At 45.6% G+C, this 25,688-nt stretch overlaps 1 protein-coding gene across 1 annotated transcript in view; it reads left to right on the plus strand.

The window, feature by feature from the left end:
* Positions 1–25,688, plus strand: part of LOC106607863 (ENAH actin regulator) — a 79,514-nt gene that overhangs the window by 50,509 nt on the left and 3,317 nt on the right. The window contains 9 exon segments of the mRNA XM_045720888.1: positions 8,749–9,116; positions 12,599–13,360; positions 15,178–15,360; positions 15,363–15,493; positions 15,741–15,898; positions 16,119–16,167; positions 16,475–16,529; positions 16,799–16,865; positions 25,172–25,256. Of these exon segments, the coding sequence (XP_045576844.1) occupies positions 8,749–9,116; positions 12,599–13,360; positions 15,178–15,360; positions 15,363–15,493; positions 15,741–15,898; positions 16,119–16,167; positions 16,475–16,529; positions 16,799–16,865; positions 25,172–25,256 (1,858 nt within the window).

A 25,688-nucleotide genomic window follows, 5' to 3' on the forward strand; every position in this document is an offset into this window, starting at 1 on the left:
TACTGTGCATTCGGAAAGTATTCAGACCCCTTGACTTTTTCCACAATTTACAGCCTTATTCTAAAATGGATTAAATTGTTGTTTCCCGTCATCAATCTACACACAATACCCCATAATGACAAAGTAAAACCTGTTGTTTAAAAATAATGGGCAAATGTATAAAAAAAACATTTACTTAAATATTCAGACCCTTTACTCAGTACTTTGTTGAAGTACCTTTGGCAGCGATTACAGCCTTGAGTCTTCTTGGGTATGACGCTACAAGCTTGGCACACCTGTATTTGGGGAGTTTCGCCCATTCTTCTCTGCAGATCCTCTCAAGCTCTTTCAGGTTGGATGGGGAGCGTCACTGCACAGCTATTTTCAGGTCTCCAGAGATGTTTGATCAGGTTCAAGTCTGATCTCTGGCTGGGCCACTCAAGGACATTCAGAGACTTGTCCCAAAGTCACTCCTGTGTTGTCTTGGCTGTGTGCTTAGGGTTGTTGTCCTGTTGGAAGGTGAACCTTCGCCCCAGTCGGAGGTCCTGAGCACTCTGGAGCAGGTTTTCATTAAGGATCTCTCTGTACTTTGCTCCGTACATCTTTCCCTCGATCCTGACTAGTCTCCCAGTCCCTGCCGCTGAAAAACATCCCCACAGCATGATACTGCCACCAACATGCTTCACCATAGGGATGGTGCCAGGTTTCCTCCAGATGTGATGCTTGGCATTAAGGCCAAATAATCCTAAATTGGTTTCATCAGACCAGAGAATCTTGTTTCTCATGGTCTGAGAGTCCTTTGGGTGCCTTTTGGCAAACTCCAAGTGGGCTGTCATGTGCCTTTTACCGAGAAGTGGCTTCAGTCTGGCCACTCTACCATAAAAGCCTGATTGGTGGAGTGCTGCAGAGATGGTTGTCCTTCTGGAAGGTTCCCCCATCTCCACAGAGGAACTCTGGAGCTCTGTCAGAGTGACTATCGGGTTCTTGGTCAACTCCCTGACCAAGGCCTTTCTCCCTCGATTGCTCTGTTTGGCCAGGCGGCCAGCTCTAGGAAGAGTCTTGGTGGTTCCAAACTTCTTCCATTTATGAATGATGGAGGCCACTGTGTTTTGGGGGACCTTCAATGCTGCAGACATTTGTTTGGTACCCTTCCCCAGATCTCTGCCTCTACACAATCCTGTCCCGAAGCACTACAGAAAATTCCTTCGACCTCATGGCTTGGTTTTTGCTCTTACATGTACTGTCAACTGTGGGATTTTATATTGACAGGTGTGTGCCTTTCCAAATCATGTCCAATTAATTGAATTTACTACAGGTGGACTCCAATCAAGTTGTAGAAACATCTCAAGGATGGTCAATGGAAACAGGATGCACCTGAGCTCAATTTCACATCTCATAACATAGGGTCTGAATATTTATGTAATAAGGTATTTCTTTTTTTTCTTTTTACTACATTTGCAAAAATGTCTAAAAACCTGTTTTCGCTTTGTCATTATGGAGTATTGTGTGTAGATTGATGAGGGGAATTTTAAAAATATATATTTTTAGAATAAAACTGGAACGTAACAAAATGTAAAAGTCAAGGGGTCTGAATACTTTCTGAACGCACTGTAAGTATTTACTCTTGCCCATTCACCCTATGAATGGCACACACACACAATCCATGTCTCAATTGTCTCCAGGCTTAAAAAGCATTCTTTAACCGGTCTCCTCCCCTTCATCTACACTGATTTAAAGTCTATTTAACAAGTGACATCAATAAGGGATCATAGCTTTCACCTAGATTCACCTGGTCAGTCCATGTTCCTAATGTTTTGTACACTCTGTATGTATTTGTGTTCTGTTAGTGTCCAACACACAAATTCCCTTCCTTGACTAGTGTTCTGTTCTGGTCTCCTGCACTTGGCTAGGGGGACACGTGGTAGTGACTGTGAGCTGTAGATTTGGACTGAGTCCTTTATAGAGTAGCTCCATATGGACTAACTGGGCATCAGTCCACACAGACAAAACTGTTCAGGCCTCTGAGCCAATGAGGAAAGCTGCTCTGACTGACTGGACGGTGGGCTTTCCAGGCTTTGTGATTCTGCAGCTTTGCTTTCCTTGGCTGTCGGAATCAAGGATAACAGCATCACACTGTTGCTATACCCAAAACTTGGACTGTTTGCAATTTGTTTGCTTACTCGTCAATGCAGAATTTTCTATATTTTTGAAAAGGATGTTCTGTAACTGTATACCATGTTGCATAACATCTGCTCTGTCTTGCCCCAACCTTGGTTCAAATTTAGTCTTCATTTCTATTCTGGCCTCGTCCTGAGGCATTCATACTGTCAAGTCGTCGTCCCGTCCCCCCCCCCGCACACAGTTCTGACTGGTTTCCTACTGTCTAAATAAGTCATCTGTCAAACACATTCAAGTGATTATTTTTTTCTTGTAAAATAGAGCCCAAGCTTTTCTTTTTTCTTTTTTTTGTTGTCAATAGTAGTAAGTTGTTGGAAAACGTTCGGATTCAGGCCGTGTTCCGCCTACACTCCCTTAGCAACTGTTCCCCAGGCAACGCATGTCAGGAACTGAGACGCCAGTAAATGGATCAGCAAGGTTTTTCACATCTTTGAAGCCTTCATTCCCTTTAGTGGGAGAGAGGCAAAGTCCGAGACAAATCCAGCCCTTTCCCACTCGGCTCGTTGTGTATGTTTGTCTCCTGTGAGAAAGTGAGGGAAATTCTGTGTTTGTGTGTTGACATGCGGTGAGGCATCCTTTGATCATTTCTCATCTGGTTCCATTCTTCAATAGGACCTGCAGGGAGCTGCCTTCTCTCTCAGCAAGACCGAGATGATGATACATTGTATTGTTAATTCTCCATTTTGGCTTACTATGATGATACATTGTATTGTTCAACAGTATGAGAGATATATAGTTGTCATATCCCAAAAGCTTCTATATTGGAATGTAAAGAACTTGGTCGTTCAGCTAATGGGTACAGTATACACTAGTACTCAAACTGACATCCCTGTTTTCTTTATGATCCCTCATCTGAGAAGGCTGATGACCTTACTGCTTCAGAATATCCATGTTTAACTCAAAGAGAACATTGCTCCAACTTATCGCTGTCCCCTAGGCGAATGGCAGTCAGTCCACCTCTCTCAGCTTCTCCGTCTTAACTCCCCTCCGTCTCCCCCTCTCCTTCCCTCTCTCCACGCCATCTCTCCTGACAGACAGGGTGAGACCTGGTGCTTATTTGATTTGATTTAAACTATATCTCAAATGTTCACAATTATGCCCGCACAGGGACGTACTGTACAGTTGAACAGTAATTCATCCTAGGTTATTTCTTTTCTTTCCCAACCCACTTTTAACCCCTTCCCTCACCCTGGTTGTTATTTGAACTGTTCTCCATGCGTGTTGTGTAGGAATGTTATGATCTCGTATTCCAGGGAATGCAGTACGTGTCAGATAGCATTGCACATAAAAATAAATACAAATACGCTGTAGGGAATTAGTCTGATCCATTTCTGTGGACAGATGGAATGTCATGTCACTATAACCCAAGTTAATCAAATGTCTATGTTTGTAAAACCTAGTCCCTTTATGGTGAAGCAAGTCTTGTTTTATATAGAGTGTGTAGCATTAAAATGTACCATACACTATCTCCTGGTACTAGGCTATTCCTATACAGTTGACCTCTGTTTTGTATGGTTAACTACTCCCCATGTATGATGGGTCATTGGGACAGCACGTCAGTGGCATTATCCCCCACTGACCTTCTCCAACCCTGTCTGTCTTTCTAGTGGTGTTGCGTAATAACCCCTTCCTGCTGCTGTCAACACTATCCTGCCAAATGTAACCTCCGACATTCTTATATTAGATATCACTGTTGCCCCCTCGTATATTTTTTTGAATCGGGGTGTTTAGAGGCTTGTGCAGTGGTCTCCAGTAGCCTGTCAGCACTCCTGTCACAGTTTGATGATCCTCTAGTTGGTGGAGCTACCGCCCCTGGGTGGAGTACATGCTAATCTCTAGAGCGCCCCTTATCTTAGCACTGATATACACTACATTATACAGTAGACTTTCTGCTGTACTCTCTACTGTAACTATATCACTGTGGTGATCAGGGGATGTTATCCTATAGAGAAACTCCTGGGAATGGTCCTCTGAGCCTCATACTCTGCCTCCAGCCCTCTAGTGGCCCAGCGCCTAATGAATGGTAGGACACTCCTCACTCCTGCTCTTTTTAATGAACTCAGTGAGGGAGAGGGAGGAGGTGAGTGAGGAGGGTGTTGAGGTTAAGGGAGGGAGGGGAGAGGGAGATGAGGACTAAACTGGAACAGTAGTCCTCTGCGCTCAATACTCCCTGTCTTACGGTTAACGAGGCTGTCATTATGAAGTGCTCCAGGAGTGAGGAGTTGGGCCTTCCTCTGGGAGCCTGCTGGGTACAGCTACGGTTCGGTAACAGTGCAGTGTGATATGGGGACACCTTGTAGAGTGAGACTGGCGAATATGTAGAATGGGGTCAGTGGTAGGACTGAGGGAAGCCTTGCTGAGGCGACAGCGAGTGAAAGCCTTCTCAGCCTCCTCCACACTGGTCCTGGGAGAGAGAGGATCTCTGCCAGCTGACTCTGACTTCCTCTTTTCCTCTGGCTAATCCAGCCTACAGAATGGATTGGAGCCGTGGCCTGTAATACTGTCCCTGTAATACTAGCTAAAGCTTTAGTCTTAATAAGTAACATTCAAATCATTCTCATGTGGTTCTTAAACTATGTATGTTAATGATGGATTATATGTCACTGGTGATATTAGTCAAGGGTCATCATTTCATTCAATGTAAGGCTTTTCAAGGCTTTTTAGAGCTCCATCAGGAAAAGAGGAGAGATTTGCCTTCCATGAAATCCCCTGCCTTAGGTCACTGGAGTCCATTAAGTCATTCTGGATTGATTGATCCTGCAGTTCCCTGAGTTGGCACATTGAGGGTTTATTGATGTCCATCCTCCACTCTGACTGGTCTCACTGCTTCTCTCAGCACATAGTGTAGAATAGATTCAGCTACAGATGAGTCCTATTCGACTGGGTTTTACTGGGTGGAAAATGTGCTGCATGAGTAGTTCAGGGGCAGGTAGACACACACACACACACACACACACACACACACACACACACACACACACACACACACACACACACACACACACACACACACACTGCACTTATGGGAAAAGGAAGTGCTTTTTTTCATAAACAGGTGTATCGTAGGTTGTTTACACCCAGGTGATCTGACATCATTCTCCTCCAGGCCTATTTTGGACATGGAAGCAATTGGTTTCCATCATGTTCCTCTCTGAAGGGCGTGTGGAGACTTGATGTTGCCTTACCAGGGGATGCAGAGCCAGAGATGTAGGAGGGGTTCAATGACAAGCTGGCTGGTAACAAGTGGTGACAGGTGGGATAGAGTATTCAAGGGGCGTACCTGGAGGGAGGGGGCGGGGCGGGTGTCTGTTTGTGACATCATCATTGAGGAACAAGTGTATGTGTGTGTAGCTAGGTCCAGGCCAGATGGAGAGAGGGGGAGATGTGACGTCACACCAGATAGGACTGACGTTGAGTTGATGATTCAACTGGAACTGGGTTTGGTTTACAGCAAGAAGGAAGAATTGTCTGAGGGAAAAGCGCATGCGTACCGTTCGTTTAAGCAATAAGGCCCGAGGAGGTGTGGTATATGGCCAATATACCACGGCTAAGGTCTGTTCATCCACTTTATAAATAGTAATAAAGCACCACAGATTATTTTGTCATGCCAGTGGAGTTCTTTCCTTGACATTTGGTCAAGACAGGTAAGGGTATCAGGTTGGCACATACTGTACACTGAGTGTACAAAACACCTGCTCTTTTTAAGCCTTGAGACAATTGAGACATGGATTGTGTATGTGTGCCATTCAGAGGGTGAATGGGCAAGATAAAAGATTTAAGTGCCATTGAACGGGTTATGGTAGTAGGTGCCAGGTGCACCTGTTTGTGTCAAGAACTGCGTCGCTGCTGGGTTTTTCACGCTCAACAGTTTCCAGTGTGTTTAAAGAATGGTCCACCACCCAAAGGACATCCAGCTAAAAGTGGGAAGCATTGATGTCAACATGAGCCAGGATCTCTGTGGAACGCTTTCGACACCTTGTAGAGTCCATGCTCCGACGTGTTGAGGCTGTTCTGAGGGCAAAAACCGGTGTAACTCAATATTAGGAAGGTGTTCCTGAGGTTTTATACACTCAGTGTATGATCCAAATTGTGACCAAATGCAAGATGTTTCAAACTCACAGCCCTCCCAACCCCCACATCATCGACATTACACACACTCCCTGATATCTGCGTCATCCGTCTGTCCTCTCCACACCTCAACACTGAGCTGTAGCGGTCTGTATGTACAGGAGATGGATAGGGTTTTCCAGTATCATTATGACATTCTGGGTAATGTTGGACAGAGGCCTGGCTGAGGCAGATGAAGCCCCACAGAATGGCCAGGTACATCAGTCACAGCCTCCATGGCAGAGAGATGGGGAGAGAGAGAACAGTCTGTGAAATGGTTTGGAGCCTGACTCTACTACAACACGTTTAGCTACAGTAGACTATGCCAGGACGTAGCCTGCCTCACCTTTTATTGGAGAATGCTGCCCTCTAGTGGTGAGATACAGTGAGCTCCAAAAGTATTGGGACAGTGACACATTTGTTGTTGTTTTGGCTCTGTACTCCAGCACTTTGGATATGAAATGATACAATGATGATGAGGTTAAATTGCAGCTTTAATTTGAGGGTATTGCCATATCGGGTGAACCGTTTAGAAATTACAACACCTGTTTCAATACGCAGAGGCAATATGATCTTACCTTCAATCGAGAGGCAATATCCCGGATCGTACCTGTTTCAATACGCAGAGGCAATATCCCTGATCTTACCTGTTTCAATACGCAGAGGCAATATCCCGGATCTTACCTGTTTCAATACGCAGAGGCAATATCCCTGATCTTACCTGTTTCAATACGCAGAGGCAATATCCCTGATCTGACCTGTTTCAATACGCAGAGGCAATATCCCTGATCTGACCTGTTTCAATACGCAGAGACAATATCCCTGATCTGACCTGTTTCAATATGCAGAGGCAATATCCCTGATCTTACCTGTTTCAATACGCAGAGGCAATATCCCTGATCTGACCTGTGCACATAGCGACTCTACAAACTTGTTGGATGCATTTGCTGTTTGTTTTGGTTGTGTTTCAGATTATTTTGTGGCCAGTAGAAATGATTGGTAAATAATCTATTGTGTCATTTTGGATTTACTTTTATTGTAAATAAGAATAGAATATGTTTCTAAACACTTCTACATTAATGTGGATGGTCCTGAATGAGTCGTGAATAATGATGAGTGAGAAAGTTAGACGCACAAACATCATACCCCCAAGACATGCTAACCCCTCACCATTATAATAACAGGGGAGGTTAGCATTTTATATCATACCCCCAAGACATGCTAACCTCTCACCATTATAATAACAGGGGAGGTTAGCATTTTATATAATACCCCCAAGACATGCTAACCTCTCACCATTATAATAACAGGGGAGGTTAGCATTTTTTGAGGTGGTTTGATATTTATGCGTCTAACTTTCTCACGCAACATTATTCACGATTCATTCAGGATTTTCTGTAGTCATGGTAGCATCCACATTAATGTAGAAGTCTTTAGAAACATTTCTATTTGTACTTACAATAAAAGTGACTCAAAATAAACTTACCATTCATTTCTATTGGGCACAGAATAATCAGAAACACAACCAAAACAAAGAGAATGCATCCAACAGGTTTGTAGAGTCGCATGCTTGATGTAGTCATTGTGTGCTAGGAATATGGATCCAAATACTACACTTTTGACTACTTTAACAATCATATAAGTGAATTTGTCCCAATACTTTTGGTCTCCTAACATGGGGGGACTATCCACAAAAAGTGCTGTAATTTTTAAACAATTCACCTGATATGAATGTCAATATCCTCAAATTATAGCTGACATTCTGCACTTACTTCATAGTCATTGTATCATTTCGAAAGTGTGTCACTGTCTCAATACTTTTGGAGTTCACTGTTTGTACCTGTAGAAATGCATTATTCCCAATCCTGAGTTCATATCAGAACTCTGCAGCAATGTGTTTTGTTGGACTGAACAAGCTGATATTGGATGTGTTTACATACAGTGTTCTTGGTAATTGTTATGCAGACAATAAGTACAAGCTGGATACAGATGACTTTTTTTATTATTATTTTATACAGATTCTCTCCTTATCAGTACAGAAAGAGAAGCTATAGCCAGAAGCAGACTGGCTACGTTGTTGTGTTCAACAACAGAAACGTGCAGAGCTAGCTGTGATTGCGTAACGGCTTGTCTTGTACAGTAATTACATAATGACAACAAGCTTATATAATGATAACAAGAAGGCCTGTCCAAGTGACAGCACTGCCTGTGGGTCTGCATGGTGCATTAGGCCAGCGTGGAAAACGAGGTCAAAGTCTCGTCGGCTCATCTTCTCCACTCTGTTCTTTCTCCTCTTTGGTCTCTCTGTTCTTATTCTCCTCCCTTTGCTCATCTCTCCCTCTTTCCTAAACTATATGGTTTCCTTTCCCATCTCTCCTCATCAAACCCTTTCTCTTCCTCCCTCTCTTATCTCCTCTTTCCCCACCCCTCTGGTGTCTTCTCTCTCCTCCTCACCTCCTCTTCTCTCCTCTCTTCCCGTGGCAGGCAGCTGCTGGAGCTGCAGCGGCTGAAGGAGGTGGAGCGGGAGCGACTGGAGCGGGAACGTCAGGAGAGGGAACGGCTGGAGCGTGAGATGCAGGAGAGGGAGCGCGAACGTGAACGCCAAGACCGGGAGCGCCAGGAGCGAGAGCGGGAGCGCTCCGAGAGGGAGCGCACTGAACGGGATCGCCTGGAGCGCGAGCGTCAGGAGAAGGAGAGAGAGCAGCTGGAGAGAGAGAGGGCGGAGAGAGAGAGGGAGCTGATGGAGAGAGAGAAGCAGGAGAGGGAGAGGATGGAGAACGAGACGCAGCAGGAGCAGCAGTTGGACAGTGAGCAGATGGACTGGGAGAGAGGGAGACGCATCTCCAACGCCGGTGAGCAGCCAATGCTTTTTACTTACCACTTACACACACCTTAAACACACTCACACACATGCATGCACATACTTACACATTTACACACACCAACACACATCTGATGTCCAGGACAGAGCAGGGTAGTACAATAGACACTGAAGTCACAGGACCGAACAAGATGACAGATCAGAATAGTCACCAACAGGTGAGTGGGTTTAGCGCTCACTTCCTATAGCAGTAGTTCTTCCAAAGAGCCGTCTTGGGTGTAAAATCCCAGCGTGGCATTGAGCAGGAGTCTGAAGCGGACGTTGACTCTACTCAGCCATCCCTGGCCTCTCGTTACTTAAAGTGACTTATAGCCAGGCTCCTCTCCCATCTCTCTCTGCCCATATGGCTGTGTGTTGGACGGGCACGGGGAACAGCTTGAGTGGCCCTAGGGCATGGGGGGAGTGTTTGTGTTCTCTCAGCGAGCAGGCAAACACGCGCGTACACACACACTCCCCCGTCTCTTCCTACTTCTGTTTGACCAGGGATGGCTATGTCTACTGTATGTGTTGGTGGATGGTAGGGTACCCTAGCCAGCCTGCCCAGCAAAGCATAGGCAGGTGAGGGACTCAGCTTCTAAGGGTTGGTTGGGGGAGGATCAAGGATGAGAGATGGGCATTGCTGCTATATATTAAGCCAGAGGGGGGGCCAGTGTTGGCACGGTTGGCATGGTTCACTGCCACACTCATCACATTAGCTGGGCTAGATTCTCCATGTTAGTCAGAGGCTAAAAATACATCAACAACATGCTGCCTGCCCAGGGGGAGGGGCCATCCTATTGACATTACCATAAACATGTCTAAGGCATTATGGTATCGAGTAGATTTTATTTTTCCTCGGGCATTTTGTATAATAAATGTGTGCACGACACAATTTCCACAGTACATGACAAGACAAACACCATCATTAATGTTGCACTGCATGTTAACATTTGGGGTGCTTTTGAAGCGTGCGAATGCACTTTTCATATGCTTCTAGTTATACATGTGTGCTATTGGCCTACTGTACATAGCCTCGCAAAAACTTTGGGTTGGATTTCCATGTTTAGTATCCCACTGGATGTCTGTGGAAGTCATGTTGTGTGTTAATAACCATGGTTGACCTCTAACTGAACACTTAAACCAACCCGGGGTCGTGGAGGAAGAGGTCTGCTCGTAGGGCATCTACGGATGGGCTTCTTGATGTGTCTGTAACTCTGTGGAGTCTGTCTCACGTTAGCTATAGGCCTTATTACATTAGAAACAACAAGGAGTTCCTTGTGTGTCGACCTCGTTAATCTAGCCATTCCTAACGGTCCTCTGATGGAAATCCATGATAAAAGGGGTGGTTTTAAGCCCGTCCCTCACTCCACTGGTCTCTCTCTTCTTTAGGACACTCTAGTTAGTGTGTATGTCCATTTTGGGCTTTTGTGTGTGTGTGTGTGTGTGTGTGTGTGTGTGTGTGTGTGTGTGTGTGTGTGTGTGTGTGTGTGTGTGTGTGTGTGTGTGTGTGTGTGTGTGTGTGTGTGTGTGTGTGTGTGTGTGTGTGTGTGTGTGTGTGTGTGTGTGTGTGTGTGTCTTTATGGGTTACGACTCTGGGATCACAGAGCAAAGCTGGGGCCTTTCTGTGGCCACTAACCACCCAGAGAGGGGGAGGAAAAGGGGAACAAGAGGGAAGGGGGTAGTGGAGAAATGAGAAGAGGGAGAGAGGCAGAGAGAGTGGGGGGGAGGGGAAAATTGGGAGAAGAGTTAGTCTTCTGTTTGGAGGAACAGAAGGAGGAAAGGTGTGATAGAGAGATGGGGTGGGAGAATCATACATGAACAATGTTTCCAGTTAGTGGAGATGTATCAGAAACACAGTGAGCATTCAGAACAACTCAACAACAGCCAATCAGGACATGGTCTGTTCGAAAGTAACATGACATAGAGTGAAGTGGTTCGGAATGTAGGGCAAGAATGTTGGTGTGTTCATGTGTCTGTGATGTGGTGTGACGTGGGGTGTGGGGGTGTGTGTGTGTGTGTGTGTGTGTGTGTGTTCACCACATGAGTATATGTGAACGAGTGTGTCTACATGCTGTTGTGTGTGGAGGTGTGCCTAGTGCAGCACTCAGCGAGAGCCCAGGCTTCCCATACGGCGGAGGTGTGTGTGTGCTTGTGCGTGCGGTGCGTGTGCGCTCAGTCTACCACTGAGAGGTCAGTGGAGCAGAATGAGGCCGGCACAAAGGATTAGCATCATTAGCCCTCAGTAAACATATGGCGGGAGCGGCCTCAGCTCTAGGCTAACTCTAGGCTAAATCTAGGGCTAACTCTAGGGCTAACTCTAGGGCTAACTCTAGGGCTAACTCTAGGGCTAACTCTACTCTAGGCTAACTCTAGGCTAACTCTAGGCTAACTCTAGGCTAACTCTAGGCTAACTCTAGGGCTACGCTGGCTGGGGCCCCACAACAAAACAGAGCATGGATCATTTGGAGCATGCAGTCAAACTCTGGCAACGTGACCACCCAGCGATACTACCCCCACCTCTCCTCACTGGTTATGTACATGAGAGATGAGGGGATACTACTGATGGGGGTATTGACTAAAAAGCACCATGAGGAATTTTATTATGGGATTTTTTTCTGTGTGGTTCAGTAAGACTTTATGCAAACTCCTTGTCAATTCAAAATAGTTTCTTTAGTAAAGGTTTCTGGCTTGAAATCATTTATATATATATATATATCTATAGTAGCATTATTTTGGTCATTTAGCAGACGCTCTTTTCCAGAGCGACCTTTCGGTTACTGGCCCAATGCTCTTAACCACTAGGCTACCTGTCATTCTGATAGAAAGCTAGGTAATGGGGAATTGCAAGTGATCGAAGCTGTATAGTCACCCAAATATTGAAGCATTTTGTTATCTTGGGATAAGTTTCTACCAGAGTCTGTGCAATCAGTCAGTTACTGAAACCAAACATGTCCAAATTGGTTAAGTCTCTCAATTGTGGTGCCTTGACTTCCAAATGTATAGAATACAACTGTTCTGCTTGCCCAGTCCTGGTATGGATAGGATCGTTTTGGATGAGATATGGAGAGTGCGTAACTGTATCTGGTGTGTGCTGTTCCACCAGAGACTGACTAGATCAGCCTACCTTCACCGAGGGGCTCAAGCCAAATGCTCCCTCCTGAAAGATAGACGATTTATGGTTTTCTGCTGCTTCTCTATCCATGTGTACACATTATGACACATTGTTTCTAGAGTCTGCCTCTGGTTTGGTCTAACCTCGTGTACTAATAGTAGCATCTTTTCTGTCAGAGAAAGAATAAAGAAATCAAGAAAAAGGAGATTTAGGTCTGCTAGTTACCTGCTTCATTTGCCCCTTCTCTATTCTTTCTGTTTCCCCCTTTCTCTCTCTCCTGTTCTGTGTTCTTTCCCTCTTGTGTGGCTGCACTGTGGCTGCTTCTCCCCTCCTGTCCTGTCCTGTCCATCTGATGTGTGTAGCATTTGAAAGTACCCTCCACACCCCTCCACCTCCAGAGTACTCCTCCAAGACCTCCTCTACGTCTGTGTCTCCCACCACCCCCAACTACCCTCCACCCACCCCGTCACCCTCCTCTGCAACACCCCCCACCCCGCCTCTACGACACTCTGCCTCCCGATTCGCCACCTCACTAGGCTCCGCCTTCCATCCGGTCCTGCCCCACTACGCCACAGTCCCCAGGCGACAGCCTGTCCCTCCCCAGGCCCCTGCCCCTGCCCCATCCCCGGCAACCCCCTCCAAGTCAGTGGTGTGGTCAGCAACCAACTTCAGCCCCCTGCCTCCCTCGCCCCCCGTCATGATCAGTAGCCCGCCGGGCAAGGCCACTGGCCCTCGCCCCGTCATCGCCATCCCGGCCCCCAGCCCCCTGTCACAGAAACACTCCTCTCCCTCCCCCAACGGGCCCCCCATGTTCCCCGCTCCTTCACCTGTCACCATCGGCAACAGCAGCAACCCCACCCCACCACCTCCTCCTCCGACCCCACCTCCCCCTCCACCGCTGCCCCCTCTCTCCCTGTCCCTGTCGTCGTCCTGCCAGCAGTCGCCCGTCGTCTTCCACATCGCTCCCCTTGTGTCCTCTCCCTCATCCCAGCCTGCTATTGTCCCTTCTCCTTCCACAGCTCCCCCTGCATCTGCTGACCTCTCTGTAAACCTCTCTGTGCTGGGAGACTCCTGCTCCGTGGCTCCAGAGGCCTCTCAGCCTGCAGACCCTCTGGCCCAGCAGGGTAAGGCCTCACCTCTCTCAGCCTCTCTACCTTTACCTCCACCTCCGCTCACCCACTAATGGGGTGCCAGGGAGCAGGGGGCCTGCCCTAACCAACTGGGCGCCAATGCTGGCAGCAGCTGTGACTAGCATGGCTAATGTGGTTTTGGCCGGGTTCTATGTGGCTGTTGAGAATGTTCTGTAGGTGCTTGTCAATCTATGTTGGTCATGTGTGTCTGTTTGACTCACCTTGGCCAGAATGCTCATACCATGCATGTCCATGCTGTTGCTTTCATGGTCTTGAGTTGTCTGGTGATCTGTCGTAGGTTTGAATGGAGTCTGGTTGTTGGGCATGGCGTGTATGTTTGTTTGCCCTCTTACAGACGGGGTTCTGATCCATCTAGCGATCACTCCAGTCTGGAAGGATCATTGTCTCATTGTTTCTCTTTTGCTTGTTTATTTTCTCACCTCAAATGATTATTTTTCAGCAATTTGTGATGACCTTATTTTACCATGACTTTTCAACCTCACTTGTCATGTCAGTGTTAATCAAGCCTACTGGGTCTGGTGACAGTAGGATTGTATACGTGTTACGAACAGTAAGGGACTGACGGGTGGAGAGTTGACTCGTCTGAACAGCGCTTTTATTTCTGCTCCATCCTTGTTCACTTGATTAGGTTTGTTGTGATGATGCTACTGTACGTTTCAGGGGATGGGGAGGGTCGCTAATGCTGAGAAATGAACAGAAATGTTGGTTATATTTCGATGATGAAATGACTTAATTGGCCAAACTCAGTGGCAGTCTTTACAGTCACAAGTTATCCAGGGTACGAGTAGTGGCTGGAATCAATAATATATAAATGATCATTTCTCCCTCTGCTGAATAGAATTATTATCAGATAAATCACATCTGCATTTGATATCATTCATTTATTATCCAAGCCACCACTGTCTGTGTATACTGATAGAGCGTTCCTCTATTTACCAATTTGCATGTGAAATGAGGACAAGCTATTTATTATTCTCCCTAAACCTGCCCTCACATTGATCTGATTACCTTACCAACTTTATTGGAAATAACATTTCATTCAATAGTAGTTATTCTAAATCTTTCTGAAAACCTTTGCAGTTTAAAATTTTCCGATTCACATAATTCTAATACTGCGTTAGCATTAATGATACAATATATTTTTTGGTTGATAAAGTGGCATATTTTTATGTATTAAAACTCACCCTTGAGTAACTCTTTAGTAGCGTTTATATGTAGATTCAGTCTGACTATTTCCCCCACTTGGACTGAACCTCATTGACAGGAGCTCAATATGGGCACATTCCATTATGGCTTATTGATCCAATCATCTGTCTGTGTTGAGGAATCATAATGATTTTCTACAAGCTAATTATTAGAGTTAATACTTCTCTATGTGGTTCAGTGGTTTAGGGCTACTCTTATGCAGATATTGTCCTAACTTAGACCGCTAGAGGTCCTGTGTCCAATGCATTTTCACTGTGCGTCTGTGTTTGTGTGTACATTTTCTGCCTTGTTTGTGTGGGATGTCTCCATTTGCTTCCATCAAATGGATACATTTAGGCCATAACTCACTAATGTGCATGTTGTATGACAAACAACACGTGGATGTAGCATGTTCATACCGTGTATGAAGTTTACCAATAAATGGTCAAGCCTGATAATGTGAGTATAGTATGGGTACTTTAGGAAGCCTGAGTTTTGTGTGTGAGGAGAACACTAAACAGGAGAGAACTCCTGACTCTGCTCTTTCTGTGAGTCCCAAAGTTTGATAATGACCATTTACTCTTCTCCCCCCCACACCCAAACAGACACAGCGTTGACTCTGGTGCCGCCCACCCCTCCTCCCCCTCCCCCCCTCCCTCCCGGCTCCACTGTGATCCCCACGGCCGCTGCCCCCCAGCCCCACCAGGCCCTCCCCCCCTCCCCCTTACCCCCCACACTCACTCCTACCAGCGGCGGGCCTCCTTCCCCACCCGGACCGCCACCTCCCCCGGTGGCCAGGCCCACCCTCCCCCTCCCCCAGCCCCTCCCCTGCCACCTGGCCTCTTCTCCCCGTCCGAGGACCGCCCCCTGTCCGGGCTGGCTGCGGCCCTCGCTGGAGCCAAGCTGCGTAAAGTGCCAAGGGTGAGAGGCTAACACACACAGAAACACAAACATCTCTACACTTGCACAGACACAAACTGTTTGTCACATCCCATATCCTCATCCCAGGATAGAGGGCTTATCCAACACCAGTCACAGTAATCATGTAGCCAAACTATGCTTCACTCCTCCATATACTGTACTCCACCATACCTGACCTCCAGTTATGTGCCTCTGTAACATGGCCTGCCACTACAACACTGTCATGTCCTTCTCTCTGTCCCCTCAGAGTGATAGCGGTGGTGATGCCGCAGCTGCTCTGGCTGCAGCCATGGCTGGGGGTTTGGCTGGCTCTGCAGGGGCCAAACCCGGAGGGAACGGCCCTCTGGGAGGTGCACCTGGAGGAGGGGGCCTGATGGAGGAGATGAGCGCCCTACTGGCCAGGAGGTGACTACATTACATCCCCATCTACAACATGAGAGGACAATATTGAGGATGGGGGAGGAAATGTCACAATAAATCTGTGAATTCCATGAGTGCCATATCATTGCAGACCATGTAGCTGTCGGGTTAGATTATTATAGAAGTTAGATTATTATTGCTTAGGCATACAGTATAACCTGTTATGAGGTTGGGAATATATCTAATATTCTGTATTGTTTTTCAGGAGAAGAATTGCAGAGAAGGGATCATCGCCTGAGCCAGAGCAGCGAGCTGTGAGTATGACTGACTGACATGTTAAACACTATTAATGCACACACAGTTAATCCATGCAACGTATTATGTGACTTGTAATTTACCCATCTATAATTCAGTACCCTGGTGTTTGTTTTCCCTCTTCGGGATGTCTTTGGGGCTTCATATGGTTCTCTTTGATGGTCATTAGTGACATTAAAGAGGATCAATGGCTCTCCTTCAGTGGATTATTTACTTAAAAACAGGTCATATATTCGCACCTGTTTATCTGAAGCTGCCTGACCTAGAAATTCTGACCTTTGAATGCCCTGTGCTTCTCTCCAATAGGATGAGAGCAGCGAGGGCAACACAACTCCCAAAGTGTCAGCTTGTAGTACACCTGGTGAGTATAGTATACTAGTATACAATACAGGACTGTAGTGGTCAGAGATATATGAAGGACCAGAACAGCAACATGCACCTTCCACAATCAGATCACCAAGATCCTAGTTAGTATTAGCCAGCAGTTAATGTAGTTGGACAGATCTATTTGTGTCTGTAGGTTTGCTAATATTTTTCAGTCTGTGGTTTGTTTGTATTTTTTTTTGTCTCCTGATAGTGGTTCAGTTCTATCAGTGTAATATATCCAATGTTTTTTTGTTTTCTCCTCAGACATGCCCAGAAAACCTTGGGAGAGGACTAACACTATGAATGGTAGCAAATCCCCGGTCATTGGAAGGTAAATACCAGCATTCCATCCCATAAATGGGCGTAGCTTTCAATCCTGTGCTTTCATGTGCAAATGTCTATATTACATAGTCGCTGAGTCTAAATCCATTACTGGGTCAAACACGACTAGGTAAATATCCACTACCTATCTGAATCACTGAGTGCCTCAGCATTGCCGCTCATCATCACGTGACTAAAAAAGGAGCACAGAGCATAGCATGTCACACTGCTGGGGTCCGACCCCTGGGCTTGCTGGTTTATGACTGGTTATTAACATGACTAAGGCATGGGGCTGCTGCTTACCGCTAGGCTACCGCTAGCTAGGCTGTCCGTAGCAGTGAGTGTTCCTGTGTCGTGTCTTTGGGGTACCATTAAACTGAAGACATGTTTATCAATTAACTCCCTGTAATTATTATCACGCGATCAAACTGATTCATCGTTTAATTGTAATTAACTAGGAGATCGGGGCACCAAGGAAAATATTCAGATTACAAAGTTATAATTTTCCTAATATAACTTTCCTATATTATAACATTATATATTATATTCTATTATAGTATAGGCCGATTATCTTCTGGTTTAAATGGTGTATTTTACCTCGCGTCCAGTCTCATTCCAAACGTCGTAAATTGTTGTATCTGCACGAACCCAGTCTTTACTAAGAGTCATCCATACATCAATTGTCTTAAAATCATTTATTTATTAAACTAATTAATTCACAGAAAGTATACAAACAGTAATTATCATCACAAAGAATTGGTAGAGTAATGTGCCCTAGTGGGCTAAAACAGGCATGGCTGGTCTGTTAGACAATGGGTCATAAAATGTTCAGCTGAGGAGGTACACAGAGTTCATTAATATTAACAATTGACAATTGAACGCTCACTCATTCGGGAACAATTGCAATCAATATATATTTACGCTCAGTGTGTCGTCGGGATCCTTGTTGGAGCGTCGTTCTGTTGGAGAGTTTTGTCCGCGTTCTCTCTCTCTCTCTCTCTCTCTCTCGGTTAGAATGGATCTTTCAAAGCGACATTCATTAATGTCGTTATAGAATGGTTGTTTTGTTGGTCGTCGCGTTCAATGATATAATTTACTTAGCTGCAGACTAATAATTAATATCAAAGACTTGTTCTTATTCTGTCGGTATCGATAGTCTAAAAGTTAACCACGTGGTATAGTTCACTTTCAGTAGAGTACTTGGATGGTCAAACCTATTGGCCAACTCGCAATGGAGTGGAGGCCGGGTCTGAAGAAAGTAGATCAGAGTATAGTTTTATAGTGAACATGTCACATGACGCCTGGTCCTGTCTGTGTCCCTGGGGGCGTGCCGATGACTGAGTTAAGCTTGGTACAGAAATATAATTCTATCACATTAACATCAGTACATAGCATCTCAATGTATTACAAATAGCTTTATCCTTATTAATACATTTTATACAACCATGTGGATGCAAGTCCCATCGCTGAGGCTATTATATAAACAGTTTTATGGTAATATGGCTATATTGTCTCTTCTGAGTATCACAAAATTGTACCAAGCGGACCAGTTCGTAGCTGGATTCTTCACCAATCTTCCATACCTTCTCCAGAACACAAATGTCGCTTGGCTCCCCAATTCTGTGAGTTGGAAGAATTTCCTGTGTCTCTCTATGGGCCATGTGGCCAGAGACTCTCCTGGAATTTTACCACTCCTTCACACAGGGACTGGGTGGGGGAAGGTAGGTTGGGGGATGGTGCAAAGGGGGGGAGGGGGTCAACTGTCCTCCCTGTACTCAAAGAGGCCAACGTCATGACTCCTGGGATGTGTCAATCAAAGCCTACAATTCCAGGTTTAATTGCAGGGATTTAAATGAGGGTTTGTTGACGAGAAAGTGTTCTGGAAATACACTTCCAGTATGTGCAAAACAGAATGCAGGCTGCCCTCCCCAGAAGTCCTTTTTTGTATTCATCCTCTGAGAATGTATGATATTTTTTTAGATGTTATTTAGAACTTCCTTATTAAAGAGGCCGGTGTTGCATATTAGCAGGAAAAGACAATTACCGGATCCTTAGAAAATTCTAATGCTTTATCAATGTAAAGTTAACTGAAAACAAATCAATGTATCATCAATAGCTGTTGTTTTTCCAGATTCCCTGCTAGCTATAGCTAAACCTGTATTTCCCATATATTCATTTTGCCAACAAAGTTATCACCTGATTGCTAATGAACACTAGGTATAAAAATGGTTTATTGTTTATACATGAAAAACCAATCTAAGTATCTATGAATTCATGTAACCTCTTCCAGTTGCTTTGCTTTAGTATACACACATACTCAACACTGACTCTGTGGCTGTGTGCTACTGTATAGTGAGCAAGATAGAGGAGACCCCTCCCAGTGCTGAGAATATTCACATCTGTGCCAACTGTCTCAGAAGAACCCCATAGATAAGGCCACACAGCCCTGCATTTGCAGATGGGCGTAGATAATTCCTCCTCCATAAACTGGTATTCATATCTGACCTATAGAGGAGGCCAGAGGACCAGACCACTACAACAGACACAAACACATACACTACAGAAAGACAGCTGTTGGGAATCGTAACAAGCTAACATTCTTGTAACCTAATGTTACACCTTTCCTACTCTCTTGGCTTCTACTTTCTCCCTGGCAAGCTGTTGGCTGTTCACAGAATTAATTTCCTCATCGGTTTCACACTCAGAAAGTGTGTCATTTTCTTTAATAATTTCAGTTGTAGCCCATGGTGATTTTCTTGTTGGCAATGGTTTCCTGTCACAGCTGATCCAGTAACGGAGATGCATGGCTGTGTGTGGCTGCTGCATTGTTTGTGCATGCTCTAACTATAGCTGCCTTTTTCTGAACTCTGACACACAAAGTCAACTTGATTGTGTTTGAATTGGGCTGAACTACCCAATGTTAGCTGTGTGAACTCATATGGCTGGTGTGTGTGTAACATGTTTGCTTTGGGCTGGCTTTACCTAAGGCATTAAGCTATTCTACTAGTGATTCCAGTTATAGGACCGTTTTCCAGTTCATTTACTGGTTCACTTTGCCTAAATCTACACTGAACAAAAACATAAAGGCAATGTAAAGTGTTGTTCCCATGTTTCATGAGCTGAAATAAAATTAAAAAAGCATATTTCTCTCAAATTTTGCGCACACATTTTTGGCATCCCTGTTAGGGAGGATTTTATACTTTGTAAAAGGCCATTCTAAAATGTGAGGTTTTATCACACAACACAATGCCACATACAGTTGAAGTCGGAAGTTTACATGCACTGTAACGGGCGTCGTATAAAGGGGACCAATGCGCAGCGTGTTGAGTGCTCATCTTTACTTTTAATGAACTCTTAAACAAAGAAAACAAAACGACAGTCAACAGTTCTGTCAGGTATATGAACAAAACAGAATACAACTACCCACGAAAACAGAGGGAAAAACAGGCTGCCTAAGTATGGCTTCCAATCAGAGACAACGATAGACAGCTGCCTCTGATTGGAAACCATACGGCCAAAACATAGAAAACAAAACATAGAATGCCCACCCACCTATCACACCCTGACCTAACTAAACAGAGAAAACACAGCTCTCCTAGGTCAGAGCGTGACATACACGTAGGTTGGAGTCATTAAAACCTGTTTCTCAACCACTCCACAAATTTCTTGTTAACAAACTATAGTTTTGGCAAGTTGGTTAGGACATCTACTTTGTGCATGACACAAGTAATTTTTACAACAATTGTTTAGACAGATAATTTCACTTATAATTCACTGTATCACAATTCCAGTGGGTCAGAAGTTTACATACACTAAGTTGACTGTGCCTTTAAACAGCTTGGAAAATTCCAGAAAATGATGTCATGGCTTTAGAAGCTTCTGACAGGCTAATTGACATAATTTGAGTCAATTGGAGGTGTACCTGTGGATGTATTTCAAGGCCTGCCTTCAATCTCAGTGCCTCTTTGCTTGACATCATGGGAAAATGAAAAGAAATCAGCCAAGACCTCAGAAGAAAATGGTAGACCTCCACAATTCTGGTTCATCCTTGGGAGCAATTTCCAAACGCCTGAAGGTACCACGTTCATCTATACAAACAATAGTAAACAAGTATAAACACCATGGGACCATGCAGCCATCATACCGTTCAGGAAGGAGACGAGTTCTGTCTCCTAGAGATGAATGTACTTTGGTGCGAAAAGTGCAAATCAATCCCAGAACAACAGCAAAGAACCGTGTGAAGATGCTGGAGGAAACAGGCACAAAAGTATCTATATCCACAGTAAAACGAGTCCTATATCGACAAAACCTGAAAAGCCGCTCAGCAAAGAAGAAGCCGCTGCTCCAAAACCGCCATTAAAAAAGCCAGACTACGGTTTGCAACTGCACATGGGGACAAAGATAGACCAGAGGACATTTCTCCAAAAAGTACTGATGAAACAAAAATAGAACTGTTTGGCCATAATGATCATCGTTTTGTTTGGAGGAAAAGGGGGAGGCTTCTGTGTGTCCGGAGGAACCAGACCGTGGATCATCACCGCCGCTGAAGACTCCGGGCTGCGGACCGCCGCTGAAGACTCCGGGCTGCGGACCGCCGCTGAAGACTCCGGGCTGCGGACCGCCGCTGAAGACTCCGGGCTGCGGACCGCCGCTGAAGACTCCGGGCTGCGGACCGCCGCTGAAGACTCCGGGCTGGGGACCGCCGCTGGAGGCTCCGGACTGGGGACCGCCGCTGGAGGCTCCGGACTGGGGACCGCCGCTGGAGGCTCCGGACTGGGGACCGCCGCTGGAGGCTCCGGACTGGGGACCGCCGCTGGAGGCTCCGGACTGGGGAGCGTCGCTGGAGGCTCCGGACTGGGGAGCGTCGCTGGAGGCTCCGGACTGGGGAGCGTCGCTGGAGGCTCCGGACTGGGGAGCGTCGCTGGAGGCTCCGGACTGGGGAGCGTCGCTGGAGGCTCCGGACTGAGGAGCGTCGCTGGAGGCTCCGGACTGAGGAGCGTCGCTGCAGGCTCCGTGCCATGGATCATCGATGCAGGTTCCGTGCCATGGATCATCACTGGAGGCTTCGTGCCATGGATTATCCCTACAGGCTTCTTGCCATGGATTATCCCTACAGGCTCCGGACCATGAATAATCCCTCCAGGTTTCTTGCCATGGATTATCCCTACAGGCTCCGGGCCATGGATTACCTCTGGAGGCTTTGTGCCATGGAACATCCCTACAGGCTCCGGGCCATGGATCATCACTAAAGGCTCCGTGCCATGGATCATCTCTACAGGCTTCGGACTATAGATTATCACTGGAGGCTTTACTCGTGGAGCTGGAACAGGTCTCACTGGACTGGAGAGACGCACTGAGGACCGGGTGCTCAGAGCAGGCACCGGCCGTACTGGGCTATGGAGGCGCACTGGAGGGAGAGTGCGAGGAGCAGGCACAGGACGTACTGGGCTATGGAGGCGCACTGGAGGGAGAGTGCGAGGAGCAGGCACAGGACGTACTGGGCTATGGAGGCGCACTGGAGGGCAGGAATGCTGAGCAGGCATAGTCCTTGCTGGCTGAGTGCCAACCTTAGCACGACAACGGTGAGGAGCTTGCACCGAGCGCATCGGGCTGTGACTGCGCATTAAACCTACCATTAAAATAATTTCTTTGTCAGTGGGCAAACGTACAAAATCAGCAGGGGATCAAATACTTTTTTCCCTCACTGTAGATGGCATCATGAGGAAGCAAAATTATGTGGATATATTGAAGCAACATCTGAAGACATCAGTCAGGAAGTTAAAGCTTGGTCGCAAATGGGTCTTCCAAATGGACAATGACCCCAAGCATACATCCAAAGTTGAGGCAAAATGGCTTAAGGACAACAAAGTCAAGGTATTGGAGTGGCCATCACAAAGCCCTGACCTCAATCCTATAGAAAATGTGTGGGCAGAACTGAAAAAGTATGTGCGAGCAAGGAGGCCTACAAACCTGACTCAGTTACACCAGCTCTTGTCAGGAGGATTGGGCCAAAATTCACCCAACTTATTGTGGGAAGCTTGTGGAAGGCTACCCAAAACGTTTGACCCAAGTTAAACAATTTAAAGGCAATGCTACTAAATACTAATTGATTGTATGTAAACTTCTGACCCACTGGAAATGTGATGAAAGAAATAAAAGCTTAAATAAATCATTCTCTCTACTATTATTCTGACATTTCACATTCTTAAAATAAAGTGGGGATCCTAACGGACCTAAGACAGGGATTTTTACTAGGATTAAACGTCAGGAATGCTGAAAAACTGAGTTTAAATGTATTTGGCTAAGGTGTATGTAAACTTTTGACTTCAACTATGTTTCAAGTTTTGAGAATTTTACAATACGTCCAGCCGGCCTCACAACCGCAGACCACGTGTATGGCGTTGTGTGGGCGAGCGGTTGCACTCTGTTCAATGTTGTGAACAGAGTGCCCCGTGGTGGTAGGGTTATGGTATGGGCAAGCATAAGCTACGGATAACAAACACAATTGCATTTCATCAGCTGCAATTTGAATGCACAGAGATACCGTGATGAGATCCTGAGGCCCATTGTCGTGCCATTCATCCGCCGCCATCACCTCATGTTTCAGCATGATAATGCATGGCCCCATGTCACAAGGATCTGTACACAATTCCTAGATGCTGAAAATGTCCCAGTTCTTCCATGACCTGCATACTCACCAGACATGTCACCCATTGAGCATGTTTGGGATGCTCTGGATCGACGTGTAAGACAGCGTGTTCCACGTCCTGCCAATATCCAGCAACTTCACACAGCCAGGAGTGGGACAACATTCCACATGCCACAATCAACAGCCTGATTAAATCTATACAAAGGAGTTGTCACGCTGCATGAGGCAAATGGTGGTCACAGCAGATACTGAGTAGTTTTTTAAGGTATCTGTGACCAACAGATGTGTATCTGTATTCCTAGTCATGTGAAATCCATAGATTAGGCCTAATGAATCAATTTCAATTGACTGATTTCCTTATATGAACTGTAACTCAGTAAAATCTTTGAAATTGTTGCATGTTGCGTAATTTACAGTGCATTCGGAAAGTATTCAGACCCCTTGACTTTCCACATTTTGTTACGTTACAGCCTTATTCTAAAATCGATTACATTTGGGGGGTTTTCCTCATCAATCTACACACAATACCCCATAATGTATAAATAAAAAAATTAAATATCACATTTACATAAGTATTCAGACCCTTTAATCAGTACTTTGTCGAAGCACCTTTGGCAGCAATTACAGCCTACAAGCTTGGCACACCTGTATTTGAGGGAGTTTCTCCCATTCTTCTCTGCAGATCCTCTCAAGCTCTGTCAGGTTGAATGAGGAGAGTCGCTGCACGGCTATTTTAAGGTCTCTCCAGAGATGTTCGATCGGTTTCACTCATGGATATTCAGAGACTTGTCCCGAAGCCACTCCTGCATTGTCTTGGCTGTGTGCTTAGGGTCGTTGTCCTGTTGGAAGGTGAACCTTCGCCCCAGTCGGAGGTCCTAAGCACTCTGGAGCAGGTTTTCATCAAGGATCTCTTTGCTCCGTTCGTCTTTCCCTCGATCCTGACTAGTCTCCCAGTCCCTGCCACTGAAAAACATCCCCACAGCATGATGCTGCCACCACGCGTCACCATAGGGATGGTGCCAGGTTTCCTCCAGACGTGACGATTGGCATTCAGGCCAAAGAGTTCAATCTCGGTTTCATCAGACCAGAGGATCTTTTGTTCAGTATAGATTCAGTTTGCTCAGAGCATAATGATACTCAAACTAACAAATCAAGTTCATGAAAGGGCTTTATACTGATTGTGGGCAGCCAAAGGGTTAGGTACCCTGTCAAATACGCTCAGCTGTTTTCAACTAGTGTAGTTATCAATTTTGACACATGGATATGAAAATCATTATTGTACATTATTCTCTACCTTGCCAGATTTGTAGATCAATTTCCCAATACTGAATTTAAAAGAATGAATGTTGGGGTATGATGACAATTTTCTCTGTGTTAAATATTTTAACTTCCTATGTTTCTTGCTGTGTTTTCAAATCAAACTGTCAATTTGAATGAATTTGCACTTTCTTTCAAGTTGTTTACGTTGTAGTTGCAAAAAAATGCTAATGTAACTGTTTTTTAAAGTGATTGAAGTGTGATGAGTAAATGCAGAATGTAGAATGACCCAGCCACAGTAGATACTTTTCTGTCTGGTTTTCCTCCAATAGTGACTTCTGGACTCCCCCTCGACAACAGCCCCAATTTAGGTATACCACTGTAACTTTTTCTGTTTATCTCGTCTACAGACCGAAGTCCACACCCACACCGACTGGATCCCTAAGTGCCAACGGGGTGCCAACAGAAGGTCTCGACTACGACAGATTGAAACAGGTATTCAGAGGACACAAGTAAAAAATGACAGACTTGCTGTTTGCTGGCAGAACAGTGGAGCTGTAGTATTTTACACAGCATACTACAGAGCCCTGAGAGGGTGTGCCCAATGACTGTGTCCCAAGCTGGGGCAATCCCTCCCTCCTCCCCTATGAATGAGCCTGTTAGATAAGTGTAGATTCTCCTTATACCCTCCCTATCTGTGCCCACAGCAGCAGCCTCAGTCAGAGACAGAAGAGTAATACAGTGGTAACACTATGGGCTGACTAACACTCATTCAGTTCTCTGGGGCAGTATCTCTCACTGATGCTAAATTCACTGTTCCGTCCCTCTGCTTTGGTGAAAGTTTCAATCCATTTCACATGTCCAAAGTGCCTGTTTGAAACAAATTCTTTGTTTTTCCACTGTGTTTTGTCTCTAATTGTCTTTCCA

Source organism: Salmo salar, chromosome ssa06 (assembly GCF_905237065.1).
Source record: "Salmo salar chromosome ssa06, Ssal_v3.1, whole genome shotgun sequence".
Classification (NCBI taxonomy): Eukaryota; Metazoa; Chordata; class Actinopteri; order Salmoniformes; family Salmonidae; genus Salmo; species Salmo salar.